Source organism: Glycine max, chromosome 15 (assembly GCF_000004515.6).
Source record: "Glycine max cultivar Williams 82 chromosome 15, Glycine_max_v4.0, whole genome shotgun sequence".
Lineage (NCBI taxonomy): Eukaryota > Viridiplantae > Streptophyta > Magnoliopsida > Fabales > Fabaceae > Glycine > Glycine max.
In genome coordinates this window covers 24,130,288-24,155,444 of record NC_038251.2, presented here as the reverse complement: position 1 = coordinate 24,155,444, position 25,157 = coordinate 24,130,288, and the positions used below count along the sequence as shown (strand labels likewise).

The 25,157-nt window shown below is 34.5% G+C and overlaps 2 protein-coding genes across 2 annotated transcripts; one reads left to right on the top strand and one right to left on the bottom strand.

The window, feature by feature from the left end:
* Positions 1 to 702: 702 nt before the first annotated feature.
* On the top strand, positions 703 to 4,597 carry LOC100805662 (protein NUCLEAR FUSION DEFECTIVE 4). Its single transcript, XM_003546536.5, has 3 exons — positions 703 to 1,331; positions 2,117 to 3,012; positions 3,779 to 4,597. Exons 1-3 carry the CDS (start codon positions 1,008 to 1,010, stop codon positions 4,269 to 4,271), a joined length of 1,713 nt encoding a protein of 570 aa, XP_003546584.1. The 5' UTR covers positions 703 to 1,007; the 3' UTR covers positions 4,272 to 4,597.
* A 1,490-nt stretch (positions 4,598 to 6,087) lies between these two features.
* On the bottom strand, positions 6,088 to 7,265 carry LOC100805121 (uncharacterized). The gene has a single exon (XM_003546535.5). It carries the CDS (start codon positions 7,057 to 7,059, stop codon positions 6,205 to 6,207), a length of 855 nt encoding a protein of 284 aa, XP_003546583.1. The 5' UTR covers positions 7,060 to 7,265; the 3' UTR covers positions 6,088 to 6,204.
* Between the last annotated feature and the right edge of the window lie 17,892 nt (positions 7,266 to 25,157).

Here is a 25,157-nt window from a genome sequence, read left to right as displayed (position 1 = left end):
ATAATATAATATTTAAATGACAAATCATAAATAACAATATTATTATCTATAATTATCTTTAACAATAATTAACAATTTTATATTATTATAAAATAAAAAACAAAGCACTAAAAATATATATCAATTTAAACTGCCTATCTACAAAAAAATATATAACAAAACACTAAAAATCTAACACACTATCAAACTAATGATAATTAACTCTACAAATAAATCCACTAAAGAATATAAACTGTCTATCTGCAAAATATATATATATATATATATATATAACAATTTATATACATTAAATAAATTAAAAACACACAAAAAAAATTAAACGAATAGGGGAAGGGGGAACCTGCTAGGGGGGGGGGGGACCTCGCGGGATGGGGCTGCAGGAAGGGGAGAGATGCTGTGGAACACCCTGGGTGGGGGGGTTAGGGGGGATCGCTTTTAAGGGCGCCTGGACGCGCCTTAGGGTGCAAACCAAGGCGCCTCGGGGAAGGGCGCGGGTCAACGCGCCTAGTGCAGGGCGCTTCTAGTCCTGTCAACACCGTGTCAGAGCATGCCACGCTTCGTCTTCTCGTCCAACGTACTCTTTAGGTAAGCATTTTGTAATATAAAAAGGGATCCCCTTAATAAATAATTATGAAACAGACTCGTTCTAATAATAAATTTGTAAAAAGGACCCTATTTAATGATTTTGCCTTTAAACGCATAGCACAACCAACCAGACCGGAGACAAACATCTGGATCTGGTTTGGATTTTGGCAGGCGCCACGACAGGAGAATCGTTCACTTCCACATGTCAATTCCTTCCTCCCTCTCTCAAAACAAACCCAATCATTCACAATTTCACACTCTCCCTTTCTCTCTCTATAACAACACAATCAGACACAAGCACAAACCTCGTGTCCTCTTCACTCCCCACACCCCCTTAACCGCTAAGCAACACACCCAACAAAAAACCACAGAGGTGCTCTGTTGCTAAGTTCTTAACTGTGAATTCTCCAATAGTATTATCAATGTTGAGAGTGAAGGGAGGGAGCAGGCCGCCGTGGGTTGGGCTCGGCGCCGCCGTGTGGGTCCAGATCGCGTCGGGGAACACCTTCACCTTCCCCCTCTACTCCCACTCCTTGAAGTCAGTTCTCGGCTTCGACCAGCGCCATGTCACGCTCCTCGGTGTCGCCATCGACATCGGCGAAAACCTCGGCCTCCTCCCCGGCGTCGCCTGCAACAAGTTGCCCCCTTGGCTCCTCCTCGTCGTCGGCTCCCTCGCCGCCTTCCTCGGCTACGGCCTCCTCTTCCTCGCCATCTCCAAAACTCTTCACTCACTCCCTTACTTACTGGTTCGTATCTCTCACTCTCTAAAACTGCGTCAGAGGTTATGTGTGTTTGGATTAGCGTTGAAACCATGTTGAACCGAGAAATAACGCGTTCCAATACAAAAATTTCAAAGCAACTATATGTTGTAGCTTTCATTTGAGAGCCCGCTGGGTTGAATTCAACTTTCTCAAATACACACTAATTTTAAGATTTTTAGTTCAGTTCTGCACGAGAAAACGAATTAAAATTTAAAGTGATTCAATTTGGTTTTCTTAATTTTCAATTGCGTCAACGTTTTTTCCATCTTTTTTATTTTTGGTGTAAGAATCGAACACAACTACCAATTACCAATGATATACAACAATTCAGGCGCATTGCTCAACTAACTAAGTGAGCGGAAACCATAGCGGCATTAGCGAAATTGGACACGTGTCATTTTCACACTTTGTGAAGTTTCCGCTGCCCGCCAATGTTGTTACGATCAATTGGACGGAAATGACAACGACATTGACGCATTTTTTAAAATTATGAGACCAAATTGAACATTTTTTAGAGTAATCTAGCTATAAAAAAATTGAGTAAATCACATGTTTTGTACTGAAAGTGTTATGCACTGTCACATGGTCCTTGAAATTAAGGAAATTGTAAATAAGTTCTTGAAATTTTCGGCCGTCACTAAATTAAACCATTTACTGGCATTTTGATCCATATGTAAATATTACATGGCTTTTATTTTTAAAAAAATTTCTTAGTATTTGATACTAATACAACAATGCTAACTGTAATTTACTGTTTTGTGATGTTGCAGCTATGGTTTGCTCTTGTTGTTGCCGCTAACAGTAGTGCGTGGTTAACCACTGCTGTTCTCGTGACCAACATGAGAAACTTCCCTGCTAGCAGAGGCTCTGTTGCGGGGATTCTTAAAGGTTATGGGGGGCTTAGTGCTGCGGTTTTTACTGAGATTTACAGCATTGTGCTTCATAATTCTTCTTCCAAGTTCCTGTTGTTTCTTGCTGTTGGTATTCCTGTTGTTTGCTTCAGCATGATGTTTCTTGTTAGGCCTTGTACTCCTGCCACAGGTGATGACCCTGTAGAGCCTTACCATTTTCTGTTTGTCCAAGGTTCCAGTGTGGTTTTGGGTGTGTACCTTCTTGCAACTACAATAGTGGGTAATATTATTCCGTTTAGTGGTGAGCTTTCATATGCTTTGGTGGCTGTGATGATTCTGCTTCTCATTGCTCCACTTGCTGTCCCTTTGAAGATGACATTGTTTCCTAGGCATGGTTCTAAATCAGACTCGCCCGAGCAACAAGTTGGGTCTTCTGAGGGCAAAGATGAGAGTGCTGAGCCACTGCTGGCATCTTCGTCGGCAGGGGCCCTTGGGAGTTTTGATGATCAGGATGATTCGTCTGAGGTGGCTGAGCTTCTTGCTTTGGGTGAGGGAGCAGTGAAGCAGAAGAAGAGAAGAAGGCCTAAACGTGGGGAAGATTTTAAGTTCACTGAGGCTATAGTGAAGGCTGATTTCTGGCTGCTATTTTTTGTCTACTTTGTTGGTGTTGGCACTGGGGTTACTGTTCTCAATAATCTTGCTCAAATAGGTATTGCCCAAGGGGAGGAAGACACTACCACCTTGCTGTCAATTTTCAGTTTCTGCAATTTTGTGGGGCGGCTTAGTGGAGGAGTTGTTTCGGAACATTTTGTCAGGTGAGCCACATTTTATTGTGCTGAGTAAATTTAAGATATGAGCTCCATTAGTTACTATATGAAGAGATCAGAGTAAGTACTGACACTTTCATTTGCTTCAAGTGGATATTTCACTACGCTGATACATATCTGTGCAGTATCCAAGCCTTTAAAAAAGTTATGAAAATTTAATACAACTACATATGAGATATAAAAGTATCTATATTCTATAATATAGAAGCATAGTAGCTTGACTAACTAAAAGGGGAAGTTGTGCCCTTTATAGATGATTTCAATAAAGGAACAAGATTCGTACTATTTTTATTTATAGACAACAGCAAGTGATTTATAACTTTAGTAATGTTCAAGAATATGTTCTTAGTTTAGATTTGTAGAATTGCAATTATATATTCATCATGTTTTATGAGTTTAACAAGCATCATATCTTATATATTTTTAGAACAATTGTATCGTTGTATTGGATATGTATCATATGTGACATATGAAGCACATATCATATCTTATACATAAAAGCTGTTGACAATCACAAATCATCCTTATATGCAAACATGGTTTTAGTGCATTACATGAAGTTAATAGAAGAGTAAGCTTTTCAATTTGTTTATTGAGGCCTTTTGCAAAATTCAACTTCCTAACTCACATTGAACTAATTGCAGAGGCACCAAACTGTTTAACCTCTCCTTGAACTGAATTTCATTAGACTAGCAGCTTTCTCTTCGTTTAATTGATTCAACCGAATGTAATTCATGCTTTCGACTCTTTTCAGGACAAAAACTATCCCAAGGACAGTCTGGATGACGTGCACGCAGACTGTTATGCTCATTGTATACCTTCTGTTTGCCTATGCTATCAATGGAACCCTTTATCCTGCAATTGCATTTCTTGGTGTCTGCTATGGTGTGCAAGTTTCTGTGATGCTCCCAACTGTTTCCGAGCTTTTTGGTTTGAAGCACTTTGGCGTGTTGAGCAGCTTCATGTCGCTGGGGAATCCAATTGGTGCATTCCTCTTTTCAGCTCTGCTAGCAGGGAACATATATGACAATGAGGCAGCAAAACAGCATGGTATAGGCCTTCTTCTTGATTCTGGTGTTTCCTGCATCGGTCCAAATTGCTTTAAGCTTACCTTTTTCATTCTTGCTGGAGTGTGTATTGCCGGCATCGTCTTTAGTGTTATCCTGACTCTGAGAATTAAGCCTGTTTACCAAATGCTTTATGCTGGAGGCTCTTTCAGGCTACCTCAAACATCTTCAAATCAATGAAAGTAGTTTGAACAATGAATAAAACTGAGCTTCCTAGTTCTATTCTTTACCAGTTGCGCTGGTAGATTTACTTATGGCCTGCCATTACTGCGATATATATGTTATGTATCTGGGCATCAATTATGAAGATCAAAATTTTCGTATCTCACATGGAAAATGCCTGTTTTTGTTTGTCTTAGGCTTAAAGATGATCTGTCTACCTAAGTATAGAGGCCAATCAATATACACTGACAGTCACATGTTTTAATGTGATGATACAGTTACTGAGATTTATATGTGTACTATTATTACTTAGTCTAATTTTAAAATTTGAAATTTGCTATAAATGATATGGGATGTATTTATGCACTTTGATTTTATGCTCCAAAACTTTTGGCCACCTAGACATGAAATTATGAGCTAATTATTGTATTATTTATTTGGTGTGTGGTCCAGCTTCTAATATCAACTTCACAACAAAATGTTTTAAGACTTGGATGGTGTTTACTAAGCAAAAAGTTATAAATGTCGTCATTTATTTGTTGTCACAAACTGTAAATATTTATGAAGTACCCAAATAAGAAAACAGAGCTTTAGAATAGCAGAATTAAGGTCTGCACTAAGTATTGATGCATGGATACTTATAAATTAACGATATATCCATAGTATACTTGTGTCAAATACTTAGAAACTTTAACTCACAACTTTAAAGAAATAAATAACTATTTTAAAATTACATATTCGTATATCATGCAATATACGTACGTTATCTCTCTAAAAAACCAGCATTCCTTGCACTTATTAAATGATAAGGATAATTGCATAAAATTTTCATGAAGTTGGGGTTAATTATAGAGATATCCGTGTTTGTAAAATTGTACTTTTAAGCTTTTTTATATATATTTAATTCATGGAACGCCCTAACGATTTTTTTCTTCAAAGAAGTCAAATATATCCCCTGTTTCATCCACGGATTATACGAAGTTCTCTTGAAAATAACAATAATAATTGAAAATAAGTCTAATTTTTCAAATGATAACTGTAAAAGTAGTGCGATTTCATTGTGGGGATATATAACTTGTCTTTAGACATGGTAAGAAAACCCGTATCTGTGGATATCCGTCCGAATCTGTTCCGACTTTGATAGGTAATACTCGAGTTGATCAAGTATGGGTTCGGGTTCGGATTTTTTTGGATAACTAGAAGTCGGGTACATATACGATTATGAGATTACTAGATCCGTCTCGACCTCGAACCCGAACCCGTCCTGCCACTTAAAATCTTTAGAATTTTTGCATAATTTAATCAAAAGACAGAGAATTTTTATTACTAGTTAATTTTATTTTAAAATTTTTACATAATTTAATATTATTTTCTTAACGATTTTTGTAGACACATGTGCTATAATAAATTTATTGATATATAAGTAGTTAAAAATAAATGTTTAACAATTAATTTATTTTTTCTAAAATCAAATTTTTAATATTTTTTTTACAAAAAGTATTTTTTCTAATTTGAATTGGGTATGAGACGGGGTCGGGGATACCCGATACCCAACGAGTATCCGACGGGTACGGGGATGAGATAATAAACTTAAACCCGTCGGGTATCAAATACGAGAGTATGAAGGAATATATCGGGAATCAAAATAAAAAATTGAGAAGACAATACCCACACATATGGTACCCATTCCCATGTCTACTTGTCTGTACTAAATATCCTAAAATTCATGTAGCAAGTCACGTTAAAGGTTGTTGAAACTTGAAACACAGAGAACATTCAAGTGGACGGAGAAGATTAAAACAGAAACCAAAGTAAACATGACATTTCATTTTCATAAATGCTACTAATCATTATTAAACCAAAAAACGTTGCTATCACTCGCCATCAAAGGGTAATAATAATAATAAGCCATGAGAAAACAAATACAAAATATATAATAAATAATAATGATCTAAGTTGGTTTAAGATCCTCAAACAATGTAGGCCACATTGCATAATCATCATCATAATCAGCAGCATCAGCTCTGACCTTAATATTGTAGGGACTATAACCCATTGGGCTGTCAGCCCTATCATCTAAAGGCCTAGGTAACCTTGGACTTCTACTATTAACCATTGTTGGTCTTGCATCAAGTGGCCCAGAAAGCCTAGGGCTCTTTGTTGAGCCCATGAACCTTCCATCAAGAGCCCTAGTAGGAGTAGTAGCACCCATCAATGGGCTTCTATTTGCATTTGCATACACATTCACTCTCTCATTGTTACCACCATTCATTTTCCCATCAAGAGGACCAGAGAGTTTCATCACCTTGTTGTTGTTCACCATCTTCTCATGAATTATTCTTCCATTCCCATCCAAAGGCCCTGATAAGGCAATGGTTCTGTTTCTTTGAACTCCCTTGTTGTTGTTGTTATTATTCTCTCCTTTGAGCTCCTCATTGTTCCCATTGTGCCTTGCCCTCCTCCACTTCCCTTGGTACCAGTTTGGCTCAGGCGGCATGTCCTTCAACATGATCATCGCTTCGTGGTGGTCTTCGCGCGAAACCAACTTGCTGAAGCACTTCCTCAGGCACTTCTTGATGGAAAACTTGATGCTGCTCCTCACCACCACCCCGCCGTCTTCTTTCTTCGCAAGCTTGAGGATTTCCAGCCTGTGTTTGGCTATGGAAACGCCCATGCTCTGGAGAAACTCGTGGTTGAAGTAGATGGCATCCTCCAGCTGGAGCTCGTTACGCGCGAAGGCAAGGCCGTATTCGTAGATGAGGGACGGCTCTAGGCTGGTCCTGGATAGCCAGGAGAACCAGTCCATGGTTGAAAATGAAGATTAGGGTTTGTGTCTTGACACAATAAGTGTGGTACGTCTATAATATAAGCTAAAGCTATTGGCTAGTTTACCTTGAGGTTTGGTATGGGTGTTGAGATAATTTATAAGGGAAATTTGACGTGGTGTAGAGTTAAAGACTAGAGAGAGGCGCCGATGCTTAGTTGTGGCGGGTAAATGGTTATTTAATTTGATTTTTATTGATCCTGCTTTCGAATTTATTGTTTATTTATTCATTTTATTTCGTTTTAATGGAGTTTGGATGGTGGTTGAGACGCGGAGTGACAAACTGACAGTAACCAAGAATATGTGGGAATTTTTTACATTTTCCCTAAGAAAAAAGATTGCAAGAAACCAATCTTTATTTAGTACACTTAAAGAGGAATTAAGAGAAATGTGTGATATAATTTGACAAGAAAGAAGAGATAGAAGGAACAAAGAAATAGGTGTTGATTAAATATAATATATGAATGTGTCTGCATCTTTTCCGAAAGACATGCATGTAACTCACGGATGTGGATACTAAAATAGAAAAAGTGATTCACAAATAGCTAGGTTTTTGGAATCAACTAGTGATAAAAAAGAGTTTTGAGTGCTTTACAAAATGATCTTTGTTTAAAGTTTAGCTATAAATAAAGTTTGTGTATATTAAATAAAATGAAGTAAACAGGGATCAAAATCTGCGGCTATGTTTATGGTGCTCCACCTTGTTATGTTGGATTGTGACAGGGACCTGTTAAAGTGGGCGTAAAGTGGGTAAGACGCGCCAGGGGACCCAAGAAAAAAAAGGAAGTTATTGAAGGAAAATCAATTTGGCAACCTACTACCCTTTTTACCCAGCTAGCACAATCAATCAGAAGGTCCAATGATCAAAGATTAAGTTTTGAAGGTTCAAGCTCCTAGTTAATTAGGATGTACCTGCCCTGAACCCACCTTATTTAACAGCAATGCGTGTGAGAAATTAGTGGGAAATTAAGCAGAATAATATTATGTAAATGACTTGGAATGAACAATATTTAGTCAATCATATTGATCGGTCTTCCTAAGCTGCTATGAATTGGAACTAAACGTACACCTCATTATTTTTGTGTATGGGTGGAATGGAGAGAGAAAGAGAGAGAAAAAAATGGAATGAAAGTGAGTTGTAAAAGTTGAGACTTAATTATATTTTTGCTCTCCTAAATATCATAATTGTTTGATTTTAGTCCTCAAGTTTTAATTGCACAAATTGATATTAGTCTCCTATTAAATATTTCAACAAATTTTACTAATGATATTTAATGATGACTAGTCAACAACCAAATTGTTTGATTCATATAGTGAAGTAACTTAAAATGTAATCAAGTTAAGTATATGTGTCATGCAACATGTCATTTATCATATTATCATATAGTACGATGTCAATAAAATGTGTTAAATATTTAATAAAATACTGTAAAAAGTAACTAAAATTGTATGATTATAATGACTAGAAAACTTAATTTACATAATTAAAATTTTAAATTTAATATTACACAATTATAATACATAAAAGGGAACTTAATTACACTTTTTATTTTTAGAGAATTTTACTCAAACAAATTAATTTGATGTATTTTACGTTAAACTTCCTAAAATTTGTGAATTTTATTCTCCGGCATTTATTTATTAATAAACATAAAAGTGGAGAGTAAAATTTGTCAATAAAAAAAGTTGGAGTTAAATTTGCAAAAAAAATAAACAAGTTAATTGCAAAATTTGCCAAAAATTTAAAATAAAAAAGTAAAATTATGTTAGGAGTAAAATAATGGAGGATAAAATTTATAAGTTTCTTAAAAATTAAAAATAAAATATGTCAAATTATTTTGCTAAAAATAAAAATCGTCAAAATATAAAACATTGAGGATAAAAAAGTAATTAAACATAAAAATTAAAAGTACAGTTACGTCATGAATATAATTACTCCTATGAATTTGTTGCATGAAATACTAGTGTCTAAAATTGGTGGAACAACTGTCTTCCCACTCAAGACAGAATTGATGAGTCAAGATGGAAATCAAATTGCAGTAGTACACCATTGGCATCCGATTCATTAATCAAAAGCCAAAAACAATCTGAACTCATATACATTGTTGAAAACTTCTTTAATAAACATTTGGGTGAAAAGAAAATAAGAACTGACTGTTAGATAAGATGTGTTTTTGAGATTATTGTGACTATCCATAGTGGATCAAATAAAAAAAAAATATTTTTCTCCTTCTCTCTCTCCTTCTCTACGACAATGCACCTCCCACAACCACGGCCGTTGCCTCTGTCCGGCTCTTCGGCTACTGCACAATTGCAGGGATCCCTTTCTCGCTCTCCGACACACCCCCTTTGTCTCTTCCCTTGGTCACTTTCACACGAGCCAGAAAACAGAAAATATAACAAAACAATGCGTCTATGACCAGATCTGGAGATGAGACAGTTTTGTCTTTCAATGGCATGACTGAAAGAAGGCGCGGTGAAGAGAGAAAAGGTTGCAACAGAGAGACCGCTGATTGCGGAGTTGTCGTCACAGCGGCAAATGCGCTCAGTTACTGATCAGTCTACTTCAAAGCCCTATCCATGGTTGGTCTAAGATTTTGGTGCAAGTTTTATGCCCTATAGCTGGATTTCAAAGAAATCTAGGCATCAGAATGGCTCCATCCAACTATTATCACTTGGGGTATTAACGTTGAATTAATTCTTTGGACCGAAATTGTGAAAAAGGCCTAGCATCTATGCTCATTAATTTATGTACTCCAAAAATAAAGTCTCACTCTACCAGTTCCGATCTAGATTTTTTTCAGATACATACATAAAAAAATTATATACTCAACCATACAATTTTCTCATTATTTACAAAAATATATATTTAGTGTAACGCTGTGTAAATTCATGTTAGAAGAATCCAAATTTACAGGTGTTTCTTAGATTTGTTTTCAAAAAGTCTGTTGAATTCGAGTACTTCAACGAATGATATTTTTTAAGAAAAAATATTTCTTTTTAAAGTTTTAAAAACAATAAATAAAGGAAACTAATAAAATTAAAAAAATATTATAATATAATTTTTTAGTTAGATAGTAGGTATGTAAATAAATTATAAGCTTAAAGCAACTAAACATGTGTGAATTTTCTCTGAAATTCAATTTTTGTTTTGGTTTTGTTTCGTTATGTACATTAATTAAAAATGAGAAAATTAATTAGTAGTTTTAAAATAAATAAATTAAATTCATTAAAAACATAGTAAATAAATAATTATTACATCTCCATTATATAATACACATAAATTAAAATACTACGATAAAGACAGAGAGACATACATAATAAATAAAAATATAATAAAACAAGAACAAAAAAATATATTATTAAATACAATTGAAACATGAAAAAGGATCAACCAAAATTAATAAAAATAATGACTAATATGCATAAGAGAGAGAGAAAGAAGTCAACCAAAACATTGTTTAATTTGAAGGTTAGTAGATCATTAAAAAATAGGTGTGACCATCATCCTAAATGTTCTAATCAAATAACTTAAATTACTTTTTTTGTTTACTATGTATTTAATTTCATATTATATATAAATTAAAAAAATTCTTTAACAGGATGTTTTTAACTTTATTATCTTTTTTAATATATTCTTCAATTTTATTAATTTCTTTTATTTATATTATTTTTAAATATTTTAAAAAAATTATTTTTTTTAAATAAATTACTTTGAAAATTCGAGTCAAGCATACTCAAATTCTCAAAAGATTTTTGAAAAATATATAAAAAAAATAGTGTAAATTTGGATCCTCCCAACCAAATTTATGCTATATATAATAAAATTGTATTTTATAAATAATGGACAAATTATAGGTTTATATATATATATATATATATATATATATATATATATATATTATGTATGTTTCTGAAAAAAAAAAGTTCCGATGTATCTATTCTGTGCCAGCAGTGGGCTTCTATTGTGAAGTGAAATGACACCCTCCAACTCCTCTTCATCTGAGTCAAAGGGTTTTGCCAACAGTCAACACATTTTCCCGCTAAAATACACCCCAGACAAACCATTTTTTTTTTCTTCCATCTCTCAATCGATAATTGAAAAGTGTTTAATTTCGAAATATAAAGATCGTCGAAATAGGATTTATTTATCCCAAGCAAAGTATTCTCTGTACACATGAACATGAATCAAACACTTGACAATATGTCTAAATTAAGAACCTAAATTATTTATTTATTGTATGGGACCTTGTTGATACAGTAGACAAACTATGCACATGCACATTTGGGTAGGTGTCTTCTCCAAAACAGCCTCTGCTTCCTTCTTCAACCGTCAACCTATTAAATTTCACATCTGATCTGTTTTATAATTTCAACCTTAACATATTCTTTTTATTTAGACAAATATTCTCCCCTGACCTGCTGCCATTCAGTGGCAAAAACGCCTACTGTTGTGTCCGTTACCCATTTGCTTAACAGCCATGTCATGTGGCACTTGCTTTATGATTTTGTTACCCTGGAATGTTCATTTTCTGCCCCCGCGATTCACTCACTTTGCATTCGTTCTAAGTTCAATACCAGAAGATACTGGGGTTTATACGAAGCCCACTGATTTGATGCGTCACGCTCTCCGGTCTTTCCTTTTCTTAATCTAACCGTCAATGTTAGAGAGAGTGATACAAGATATCCGTTCTATATATAAGTAACTAATGTTATTTTTCTTTGTTCCTAATAGTAAATAATAATGATTGGTTTTCAAATTTATTTAAAATTAAATATCTTTAATACTTTTAATTTATTGTTAATTTTTTTTATTAGACATTCACCCGTTCGACTATGAGTTTTAAATTAAATATAACTATCATTTGAACTTAAGGGTATTGTTGAAATAAAAATTGAATTTATGATAGTATTAATTATAAATAACTAAATTAATCACTTTTTTTTTCTTGATAATCAGAGAGGTAGTATTAATCAACTATGTTAGTTGTATTAGCTAGTTAGGTTGTTAGCAATGTTTATTAGCGGTTAATTACTTCTTTGATAAGCATTAAGCCCTATAAACAGAGCATTTACAGACTCTCATTATATCTTTTATCATATTAATTAATTTAATGTGATATTTCTATGGAAGTTAGAGATCATTTTCCATCCTTTTCCAAATTCTCATAGATGATTTTCTATGTGGAAAAATTATTAGATGATTCAAGAACATTATTATGTGTCATAGTTCCAATTAATACTTATGTTCTACGTAATTGAATTTTTCAATTTAGCAAATAAGATTTAATAAGATCTGACTATTTGTCAGAGAGAAATTGTAGGGGTCTGGGACCATTTAATAATTTCTCTTCTAAGTCACTATGAGTCTTACGCAGTTACCTCATTTGCCTAGAGGTCACGAACCTAGTATTTTGATCTCACTGAAAATGAATGACTTATATGTGCATTTGGTTTCTCAGTTTCTACTATCAGACGCACATCCAGTTTGAAGCCACTGAGAGTAGCTTCCACTGAAAAACAGCACATACGTACGTTAACAACGCTATCTGCTGTGTCAAACACAGCTTTATTTCTTTTGTTGATATAGTATTTTTATTTGTTATCTTTCTCGAATGCTTGAAACTTGTCTAGCAGGTTTCTATATAAAAGTGTTTCGTCAATTGTATTTTCAGAAATGAACTATTGACCCGTGTAATTACAAAATTGATTCGAAAAATGTTATTTTTAATCCCCTTTTGTCAAAATTTGAAGATAAAAAAGAATGCAATTTTTTTAGAGGAGAGGCTTGATTACATTTTTTTTGTGTGAATTTCAACTCATTAAGAAAGAATAACGGTAAATGGAAAATGTAATTTTTGTATGAAATCAAGAAAATTAGATGAGTTTAACTAATAGAGAAAAATAGGTTATATATTGATAGTGTAAAATAATTTATACAGTATTTTAAGAATCAGACCAATAGGTCCAACTGAACCTAGTTGGCAACAAATTTAGTTTACTAAGAGGATTGAAAATGTATTAGAACTAGTGTGACCCAGGTGGAGCCGGGTGAGTCTTTGGTTGAACAAGGATAGATCTTTTGATGCAATCCTATCCCGCAAGGACATTGGATAGAAGATTCCAAGAAGATTGGACCAGAGATGCAGGAGAAGGCCCTAGGGTTCTCATGAGCCTTAGGGTAGATTTCGGACCCATAGGCTAAGTATGAGCCCGCTTATCTTTGTACATATTAGATTAAGGTTTCATTATTTTTGGGCCTTGTATTTAGGGCTCCACAATATAGTTAAGGTACCCTAGAAATGTAAGATTTTTCATCTCTTGTATTTTAGGGCACCTAGACTAGTTTTTTGTATTAGGGGTAGTTTTCTAATTTGGCATGCATTAAGTGAATATTTGATGTGTGTGGTTGAAAATAAATTTAATTGAATTGGGAGAAGCCCAATCCAATTAAATTTTAGAGGGGGAGGTGAGCATTTGCTAAAAGAAAGAGAGGGGGGAGCACGAAATTGAAGGAAGAAAAAGGGAGAGAAGTTGAACTTTGAGTTGTGTCTTACAAGACTCTCATTCATCAAAGTTATAACAAGTGTTACACATGCTTTTATTTATAGACTAGGTAACTTCCTTGAGAAGCTTTCTTAAGAAAACTTCCTTGAGAAGCTTCTTTGAGAAAACTTCCTTAAGAAGCTAAAGCTTAGCTACACACACCCATCTAAAAACTAAGCTCACCTCTTTGACAAAATACATGAAAATACAAAAAAAAATCCCTACTACAAAGACTACTCAAAATGCCCTGAAATACAAGGCTAAAACCCTATACTACTAGAATGGCCAAAATACAAGGCCCAAAAGAAGGAAAAACCTATTCTAATATTTACAAAGAAGAGTGGATCCAACCTTGACTCATGGGCTCAAAAATCTACCTTAAGGTTCATGAGAACCCTAGGGCCTTCTTTAGTAGCTCTAGCCCAAGCCTCTTGGAGTCTTCTATCCAATATCCTTGGGGGGTAGGATTGCATCACCTTTGGTTGAATCGGACAAGTCTTTGGTTGAATCAGGTGTTGCTCTTAAAAAAAAAGAAATTATGAACTTTTTCTGTGTTATTTTTTGTGAACTTATGATTATTTTTAAGATACTAGATGTTTGTTTGTGTTTGACATTTATTTATGGAGTTGTATTGACATGAATATTGGTTGTTATTTGATATATTAGATATTTTATAATGACAATCATTTAAAATTTATAACATTAAATAATTAAATTAGGTTGGTTACTTGGTTATATTATTTTTTATATTTTTTTAATATATATCAGGTAAAATCAATTTGACCAGTGAGACTCCAATTTGATCAATAACCCATTAGCTCAGTGCCTCGACTAGTTTGATGATTGGTCGGATTCTTAAAATTTTGATTTTATATTATCATTTAATCATCATTTACCATGTATGATATGTCTCACTACTACAAAAATCACTTTTTACAATGTTATTTTACGTTGGTTGATCAAAAACCGACTTAGGAAGAAACACAATGGCATTTTTGTAAATAAATGCAACAACTTCACAACAGTTTTGCGAAAACTGCCTTAGAAGGTTGCATTCTAAGACAATTTTTACAAAATTGTCTTAAAATATTTTTCATTGCTTTAAATATTTCATTTCTCCACCCACTCTCTCGCACTCTCACTCTTCGACTTCCCCTCTAGGGTTTCCAAGCCACCACCTCAGTGCCACAAGGTCGTCAGCCAATACTCCACGCTCCTTGCTCCCCTCACCATCGACATCATTCTCTTTGTCGTGGATGTCGCCAAGCCCAACATGGTCGATCTCTACGATGTCAAGATTGTGAAGAAGCTTGACGACATCGTCGACAACACCGAGCTCATGAAAGATCTCATTTTTTACAAGGTTAGCCACACCACAAGGGGACCCACCGGTAATTTCTTTTATAACTAAATTTACTAAACTTAGGTTTGAAAGATTCTACTTTACACCCTTAATTTTCTAATAGCTTGTTTTTTTTTTTACAAGTGTTTGAGTTTGTGTAGGTTCTGGTGGTTTTGGTGGTGGCGGTGGGTTCAAGGGTGGTGGTAGGCAAAGGAAGGGGCAGTAGAGGAGGAGGAGGAGATAGGGGTACACCTTTCAAAGTTAGAGGCAGTGTTAGAGGTGGTGGTGGCCGTGGAAGAGGCAGGGGTGGTGGTCGTGGTGGCGGCAGAGGTGGAATGAAAGGAGGTAGCAAGGTTGTGGTTCAGCCCCATAGACATGATGGTATTTTCATTGCCAAGGGTAAAGAAGATGCTCTTGTTACTAAGAATCTTGTTCATGGTGAAGCTGTTTACAATGAAAAAAGGATTATTGTTCAGGTTTCTTTTCTTTCTCACCATTATTTGTTTTTTCTTCTTAAGTACTAAACCATGGATGCATGAATTGATAGTTTCATTTTGTAGAATGAAGATGGTTCCAAAGATGAGTATAGAGTTTGGATTCCTTTTCGATCCAAGTTGGTTGCTGCCATCCTTGGTGGAGTTTACAACATATGGATTGTAAGATTGTGTCTTTACAATGTGTGCTATGTTTAGGTGAAGTTCTTTAAATCACACTTCATTTTTTTTAATTATTTGTCTTGTGTCTTATGAAGAAACCTAGAGCCAAAGTCCTTTACCTAGGAACTGCTTCTGGGACTGATGTAGCTCCATGTGGAGCTTGTAGGCCTTGGATCTTGTTCATCAATGAAGTCCTTTGCTTCTTGAAGTTCAATGGCAGCAGAATGAAGAAGGAAGAAAGATGATTGGAGACGCCACTTCAAGGAGAAGATGAGTCAAGAAGAAGTTCACCACCATAGGAAGCCATGGATAAGAGCTTGAAGGTAGGAGAAGATGAGTGGAGGGAGAAGGAGCACGAAATTTTGTGCCTCAAATGAGGTCTAAACTTTGAAGTATAATTCTCAACTGATCAAAGTTGAAAAAATGCACATATATGACCTCTATTTATAGCCTAAGTGTCACACAAAATTAAAGGGAAATTTGAATTTCTATTCAAATTTCACTTGAATTTGAAATTGAATTTGTGGAGCCAAATTTTCACTAATTATGATTAGTGAATTTTAGCTAAGGTTCAGCCCACTAATCCAAGATCAAGTCCAAGATTTTCCACTAAGTGTACTTAGGTGTTATGAGGCATGTAAAACATGATGGACATGCACAAAGTGTGACTATATGATGTGACAATGAGGTGTAGTAAGCAAATGCTCACCTCCCCCTCTAAAATTTAATTGTATTGGGCTTCTCCCAATTCAATTAAATTTATTTTCCAATACACACATCAAATATTCACTTAATGCATGTGAAATTACAAAACTACCCCTAATACAAAAATTAATCTAGGTGTCCTAAAACACAAGGGCTGAAAAATTCTACATTTCTAGGGTCCCTACCTACATTATGGAGCCCTAAATACAAGGTCCAAAAATAATGAAACCTTAATCTAATATGTACAAAGATAAGTGGGCTCATACTTAGCCCATGGGCCCAAAATCTACCCTAAGGCTCATGTTACCCCATAGGCCTGTCCCGCGTAAGGCCTGCCCGCATAAGCCCGCATTGGCAGCGGACCAGGCCAGTCCGCCTCGCTTCTTACACGGACCAAATAAATTGGTCCGCCCCCGCCCCGCAGACCCCGCGGGTCAAACAGGCCGGTGCACGGGCCTAATTTCAAAAGAATTTCAATTTTAATAAAAATATAATACAATGAAATTAAGTTCAATACAAATGTAAATAAAATCTCAATAATTAGTCAATTACATCAATAAAATAAATAATGTCTTAACAAAAGAAAATCCAAACAATAAATCTAAAATATGAAATTTAAACATCTCCAACAACAAATGATTCCATATTTGAAGTAGCTTGAGTCTTCTCCATCTCTAATATGAGCTATTTTTTATAATAAAAATATATTGAAATATCTTTAAAAATATTTATTTAACAATTATTTTTGGCTTAAATTATAAGAATTGATATTTTTATTATTTATGGTTTGCAGATATGAAAAGGATAGATTAAAAGAGAAAAAGATCGAGAAAATATCAAAAGGAAGATTTTTAGCATGTTATCACTTATCTTTTTTTATCTTAATCTTTTATTTCTTTTATCTTTTATTTATCTTATCTTATCCTTTTTTATCTTTATCATCTTTTAATTTAAATAGGAGAGATAGCGCTTACCTTAATTCTGGATGTCCTCACGGAACAAATCCAAGAGATAGCGCCGAGATGCATGCTTTTTGCAGATGACATAGTCCTCCTTGGAGAGTCGAGGGAGGAGTTGAATGAGAGGTTGGAAACTTGGAGACGAGCTCTAGAAACACATGGCTTTCGCCTAAGCAGAAGCAAATCAGAGTATATGGAATGTAAGTTCAACAAAAGTAGGAGGGTATCTAACTCAGAGGTGAAAATAGGAGACCATATTATCCCTCAAGTCACATGGTTTAAATATCTTGGGTCTGTAATACAGGATGATGGAGAAATTGAAGGGGATGTGAATCATCGCATTCAAGCAAGATGGATGAAATGGAGAAAAGCATCGGGGGTGTTATGTGATGCAAAGGTACCGATCAAGCTAAAGGGAAAGTTTTATCGGACTGCGGTAAGACCGGCGATTTTGTACGGAACAGAATGTTGGGCGGTCAAGAGCCAACATGAGAATAAAGTAGGTGTAGCGGAGATGAGGATGTTGCGGTGGATGTGTGGTAAGACTCGACAGGATAAAATTAGAAACGGAGCTATTAGAGAGAGGGTTGGAGTAGCGCCTATTGTAGAGAAGATGGTGGAAAATAGACTTAGGTGGTTTGGGCATGTAGAGAGAAGACCGGTAGACTCTGTAGTGAGGAGAGTAGACCAGATGGAGAGAAGGCAAACAATTCGAGGCAGAGGAAGACCCAAAAAGACTATAAGAGAGGTTATAAAAAAGGATCTCGAACTTAATGATTTGGATAGAAGTATGGTACTTGATAGAACATTATGGCGGAAGTTGATCCATGTAGCCAACCCCACCTAGTGGGATAAGGCGTTGTTGTTGTTGTTGTTGTTGTTGTTGTATCCTTTAATTTAAATCTTTTATTTTGATCATTAAATCTTTATCTTATCTAATATATTTCTTTATCTGTTGTTTTAAGAGAAAAGTTTAAAGTAAAAAAGAAAAAATCAAACCTAGTTAATTGGGTCAAGGTCAAATAAATCAAACCTAATGCGGACTACGGGCAAACTGCGGACCCCACAGGCCAAACCTGCATAGTTCGCGGGTTAGACGGGGCGAGCCAAAAAATATGACATAATCATTGACCGTTTAAAAAAATTGGTTCATAACCCGCACGGACCGTGGACCCCGCTGGCTAGTCCATGGACCTGGGCCCGTTTACTCACCCCTAATGAGAACTCTAGGGTCTTCTCTTGCATCTCTGGCTCAATCTTCTTGGATTCTTCTATCCAATACCCTTGGGGGTAGGATTGCATCAGGGACCATTGTTTCTCATGTGTCAAACGTTGTTGGCCCTGCAATTTAGAATTTAGAATTGCATAATCTTATATTTGTGGAATAGAAGTGTTGATTAGAATGTGTTGTTCTTTGTATATAGTGTTGTAATTTTAATAATTATTTCAAAAGAATTTTCTTAAAAAATATTTAATTAAATGGACAAGTTATGACATTTAAATTCAAATTTTGAAATTCAAATTTCCTATTAATGCCAATAAAAGTGGAAATCAAGAGGGGGACAATGGAAATTATAAACTCATTATTGGTGATAAAAGAAAAAAAAGTTGGCTGAAGTTTTTTTTTGAAAAATAATTTTAAAAGGAAATGAGACCATTGACTTCTTCTTTATTTATTTTTTCTTCTTTGTTTCTTCTTTGTTCTTTGCTTCTCTTTGTTTTCTCTTTGCCTCTATTTAGCCTTCTCCCTTTTTACTCCTAGGTCAATCAATCTTTCTTTGCGAGTTCTGTAACCTTAGCTCTGCTAAGACGTTCCTGTTATATATCTTGGGAGGTTTGTGTGGGACACCACGGATAAACCTTTTAGGTTAGTGACTGTCATGTCTCAGGAAGTTCAACCGCATTCGTGAATTTCGACTTCAGTAACAACAATCTAAAAGGTTTATATCATGGTTGAAGCAGCCAAACCTGTCAACAATGTTGATGCTTCCAATCCCACATTATCATTGAAGATACAAATAGGAAGGAAAGTATTGCAGCAAGGACCAAAGCAATGTCTGCCAAGGCAAACACGATACAAGACAAACCATTTCATAAGAGGTATGCCAACAAAACTGATCACAATAACAAGAATAAGTACAAATATAATAACCCACGTGTTGCTCCTTCTAATCCCATCCCACGTGCTCCTGCTTCTAACCCTTTTTTCAAGAAAAAGGGAGCCTATTTTGTTTGTGGGAAGCCATGACATTTTTCTCCTCAGTGCAGGTATAGAGTTGTGAGAAATGACAATCCTCCTAATCCTAGGGCTAACATGGTTGAAGGAGATGACATTATTGTTGTAGTCATTTCTTAGGTGAATGTTGTCACGAATGTGAACAAATGGGTGGTAGACTCTGGGGCTACCAAGCAAATATGTGCTAATAAGAGTAAGTTTACCTCCTACACTAATATGGGGGATGGAGAAGAACAAGTTTATCTTGGTGATTCGAGAACTACTTCGGTTTAAGGAAAGGGGGAAGTTCTTCTCAAGCTCACATATAGGAAAACAACGACTTTGAATGATGTACTACATGTTCCCTCTATCAGAGTTAACCTTATTTATGTAGCATTGTTGGTAAAGGTTGGGGTAAAGATATCCTTTGAGTATGATAAGACAATTATGACTAAGAATAATGTATTTGTAGGGAAGGGTTATTGTGATCAGGGTCTCTTTGTGCTCAATGTTTCTGAAGTGATTAATGAGAATGCATCTTCTTCTACTTAGTTGATTAATTCTTATGACATATGGCATGCTAGATTAGAACATCTTAATCTAATGTATGTTATGAAATTGCAATGATTAGGTTTAATTAATATGCATGATAAACAAAGTAAGAAATGTGAAACATGTGTTGAATCAAAATTAACTAAGAAAACATGTACTTTTGTACAACATGAAACTGATCTTGCTGATTTAAAACAAACTATGACAGGAGGAGGTATTAAATTGCTACAAAGACGATTGATCGAATATTTTATATTTCAATTGTGATATTACTATTTAAAAATGGATATTTCATAATGTTTCATTTGCAACCAGTTTCAATTGTTTTATTGAATTGCCGACCGACTAATATTAGCTTGTTACAATGAAAGGATATGAATTTTTTTATATATAATGCTAATATTAACGTGAACATTTATTTACATAAATGTAGCATGTCTGGATTTTTTTTTTATTTGGGTAAATCAATTTTGAATTCAGTTTTAATTGCTTGCACTATTGGTTAATTTTTTTTTATTGTTTGTGCAAGCTGTTACCATTGCAACAAATTTTCTTTACGCACTCATGAATATGTCAATTGATTCAAAATTGAATGTGTATTTAATTAAAATTACAATTGATTTTTATATCAACTCATTCATTTTGAATATTATATTTGAATGTTTATGTTATTTAATTATTTACAATTATCAATTGTTACTTTTAATTGTTATATATTTATTTATATTAATATTCACTTGTGACATGAAATCATGTGTTTGAATTTCATTTTTTTTAGATTGAATTTCAATTGTTAATGTAACTTGAATTGTGTTACATTGTGATTTTGTTATATCGATTGGTACTAGTGATGTTGATTACATGCTACTTGATACTAATAATAAAACTTTAATTGATACTAATTGGTTGCACTATTATAAAATGATTTTGCTCTCAAGCGATGAGATTAAGAATTATAAACATACTACTTTTGAAAGTACAAGTGTGAGTGTTTTAAAAGCATAATGTGGTAGTGTTAGGCATAGTATTAAGAATTAAATCCCTTAGACTTTCATAACTTAACTTTGTGGTTTATAAATTTGTTAGAGAAGTTATTGAAATTTTTTGAGATGATGATTGAACCTTTGATGTGTTCTAATTAGCTAGGATTCATCAATGTGGGGGGTTATAAGTGACTTTTTATTGACTTTACATTGACAGTAAAATGATTGGATTGTAAGAAAAATGTTTACATGGAATATTTGAGAATGTGATTTCTTTTTTTTCTTCTCTTTAAAGTAACTATCTTTTGTGACATGAGACATGGGTGAAGCACGTGTTATTTTGGGAGTTAAAATTATAAGGAAGGGAGATAGTATATTACTATCCCAAGAGTATTATGTTGAGAAACTTCTTAGGAAGTATAAATATTATGACTTTAAGTCAATGAGTATCCCTTATGATGTTAACTCTCAATTAAAAAAAATAGAGGAGAACTAATTTCTCAAACTCAATATGAATAAATCATTGGGAGCTTACTGCATTTGATGAACTTTTCTAGACCTGATATTGCATATGCAGTAGATAGATTGAGTAGATATACCCATAGTCCTAATCGGGACCATTGGGATGCACTTGTTAAACTTATGAGATATCTGAGAGGTACCATGGATTATGGTATTGAATACAGTGAATTTCCCGTGGTACTTGAAGGGTATAGTGATTATAACTGGATCTCTGATTTAGATGAGACAAAATCCACTAGTGGTTATGTGTTTACTCTTAGTGGTGGTGCAATAGCTTGGAGATAAGCCAGACAAACTATTATTGCTAGATCAATAATGGAGTAAGAGTTTGTTGCTCTAGAAATGGCTGGTAGTGAGGCTGAGTGGTTGAAAAACTTCTTAGCTAACATTTATTGGGAATGAAATCGACCCCATCAATATCTATGAATTGTAATTCCTAGTCAGCGACAGCTGTGGCTAAGAATAAAACATTCAACGACAAAGATAGACATATACAACTAAGGCATAATGTGGTTAAGCGGGTGCTAGAAGATGGAATGATTTCCATAGATTATGTGAAGTCAAAAGGAAACTTAGCAGATCCTTTGACAAAAGCCTTAGGGAGGAATATGATATTAGAAACATCGAGGGGAATGAGACTTAAGCCACTTGAAAACAAACAAGTGATGGTAACCCTGTAACGCCCTAAAATTTCGCTAACTAAAAATATATCTTTGATGTTTTTCTTATGTTATTTGATTACTTGATTAATTTATATGAGTTAAGGTATTGTGTGAATTAGCCATGTGTGATTTTCTTGATGTGGATGTTGATTTATGTGGAGTTTTATTAACTTAGGTTGAAATTATGAGATTTTAAGTTTTACCTAAACTTGTTCTGTTAAAACCGCAATCTTGGATTTGTTAACCGTTAAATCGCTTTCAAATTTGGAATATAGGCTTGCAACCCAATTCTGCACATTTTGACCATTGGGATTTTCAAATTAATATCTAAAGTATGAGATATGATATTTTCACTAAAGTAGTAAAATTTGTTGGAGCAGAATTCGCCCGAGCAAGCCAAATTTTGCCTAGGCGAATTTGAGTTGGATCATGTCACCCGGCGAGCAAAATTTTGCTTGGGTGAGTCTTGCAGGTTACAAATACATCTAGCAACATAAAACAACCATTATACCTCCGTCTTCTTCCCCTAAACCTTCCCTCAACACCCCCAACCTCCTCCTCCACCACCATCGACCACCGGTGACCTCCACGAGCTGTCATTGCTTGCCGTAAGACCACTGCATGGAAAGGAATACTTTAATCAGAGCAAAATATTCAAAATTAAACTCGAAGATTCGGTAGATAACGGAGCCTCCAATCTTCCCTTCGTAGTTTCTTTGAGGTAACTGTGATTTTTAAGTCTTCTCCTATTTAGTTTGAACTTATCTTTGCATCTCTTATGACTTGGGTACCATTATTGGATGTTTTTACACTTCCTTTGAAGAACCTTTGAAAATGAGATGTTGTAAAATTTGTCTTTTTATAAAATAGACTTCATTTTTGTAACCTTCACTAAACCCTGGTCACAATGGTGTGATCAGAATTTCAAGATGACGTCTCTTTGATATGGATCTCAAACCACCCCTTTAGCCCTTTTTAATATTGAATGGGTATTTGACCCCAAAAGTTGATATTAACCTTATTGTTGAAATCTATACTAAATTATCCTCACTTTGGTATATAGAACCCTGCGTTTGGACGAACGGACGTGAATCTAAGAGATCTTAGAATAACACCGCAAGGAACTAACAAATAGATCTAAATAGGTAGGGGGAGTTTATTGTTTGTTTACAACTTTTGATACCATAATTAGGGTCAGGGAACCCAATTATGGGAATGTATGTTTGTTTCTATGCATCCTAGTTTTCAATAAAAAAAAAAATGTGTTTTTAACTAATGGAATGTGATATATTTCTTATTTATGATTGAAATTGTCAATGATGTTGTTGTTGTAATGATTGAAATTTTTGGAAAAAGTCTTAATTATAGAGGAGACTTTGTCTAAAATTTTATATTTTTTCTTCTATTTACTTCTTTATTAAATTTTAAATGGGCATAAGAGTTTGTTTTGAATACCATAGTTCTCCTCTTTAATTTAGAATTTTCCTTAAAATATCAATCTCATGATATTATGGATTGTTGTTGTATAAGGTTTATGTTGCATGAAGACCTAGGGAATGTGAATCCCTGGCATGAATTTATATATATGTATGTGGAATGTGATTGCTTGTGATGTTGATGATTATGTTGAGATGAGATGATATTAATGTTGATGATAATGTTGAGATGAGATGATATTAATGTTGATGATAATGTTGAGATGAAATGATGTTGATGTTGATGATGTCATTGTGATGATGTATGTTGTGTATGTACATGGGAGGTGCAATGACCATGTTGGATATCCCTGGAGGGGAAAATAGAGTGTTTAAAGAGTTTTAAGCATCCTTGGAGAAAGAAGGGAATGACTTAGAATCTTTAAGTATCCATGGTCAATGCATTGATGATGCTCATGTTTCATACTTCATATTGCATGAAAATAGTATAAAATTTGTCAGTAAGTATTCATAATTTTTCATGAGGAAAAATACTTGTACTTGGGGGCATGTCACTCCGGTTTGGAACTTCCTTGAGACTTATGTTGATTACCATGGTGGGAGGTTGTTTGTGCATGATAGGATGACCTTGACACTTGCTACCTAATTTTCCTAAGTGAGAGTGTCATGTGGACATGCTTGGGCTATTTCCTAATGAATGACACCATATTGCATTTTAGAGTTGAGTTAGGTGCATGCATCATTCTAAGCATAATTGATTTGAATTGTGGAAAAGTTGATGACTAGTTTGTTAAGTGTATGTTGAAATGATGGATTATTGAGAATGATTGTGGTTATTGTTATTGCTTTCTTACTAATCATTGTCATTTGGTGTTTGTTGATCTTTTATAATAAATTCACCCTTGCAATTTTTGTACCATGTGGTTAATGTCTGTGATGATCTCAAACTTTCGTTTGTGGGAGCAGATGAGCAGCAGTAAGTGACTTGGAGGAAAGTCTTTTGGTGAAGCCGTCAAGCCAACGTGATAACATACTATATATTATTCTATATCTATAAGGTATGACAACATACTCTGCAAGTGAACTTATATTTATTGGCTCAAAATTATAGGCTAATGTAGATGGAAATGGCTCAATTGACTACATAGAATTCATCATTGCTACAATGCATAGACACAAATTAGAAAGAGATGACACTTGCAATTTTATTTTATTTTATCTTAGGACTAAAAGTTGTGCGCATAAAAAATTAAAAATTTTAGTTCCTTTCTTAATGTTTGTCAGTGGAAGTCCATAAAGATTTATTTTTAAAAAAAATCAGTGACAATAACCTAACTTAAACTCGAAACGCTATGCAGAAATGCTTTGTAGTTTGTACTTTAAAGTTTAATCTCCATTTTGTGGCTATAGACTGATTGGCCTAGTTTGAATACCTTCACATACACATGTAATTACACAATATGAGAAGGAATTTGTTTTTGATAGATTTTATGCAGATGGTG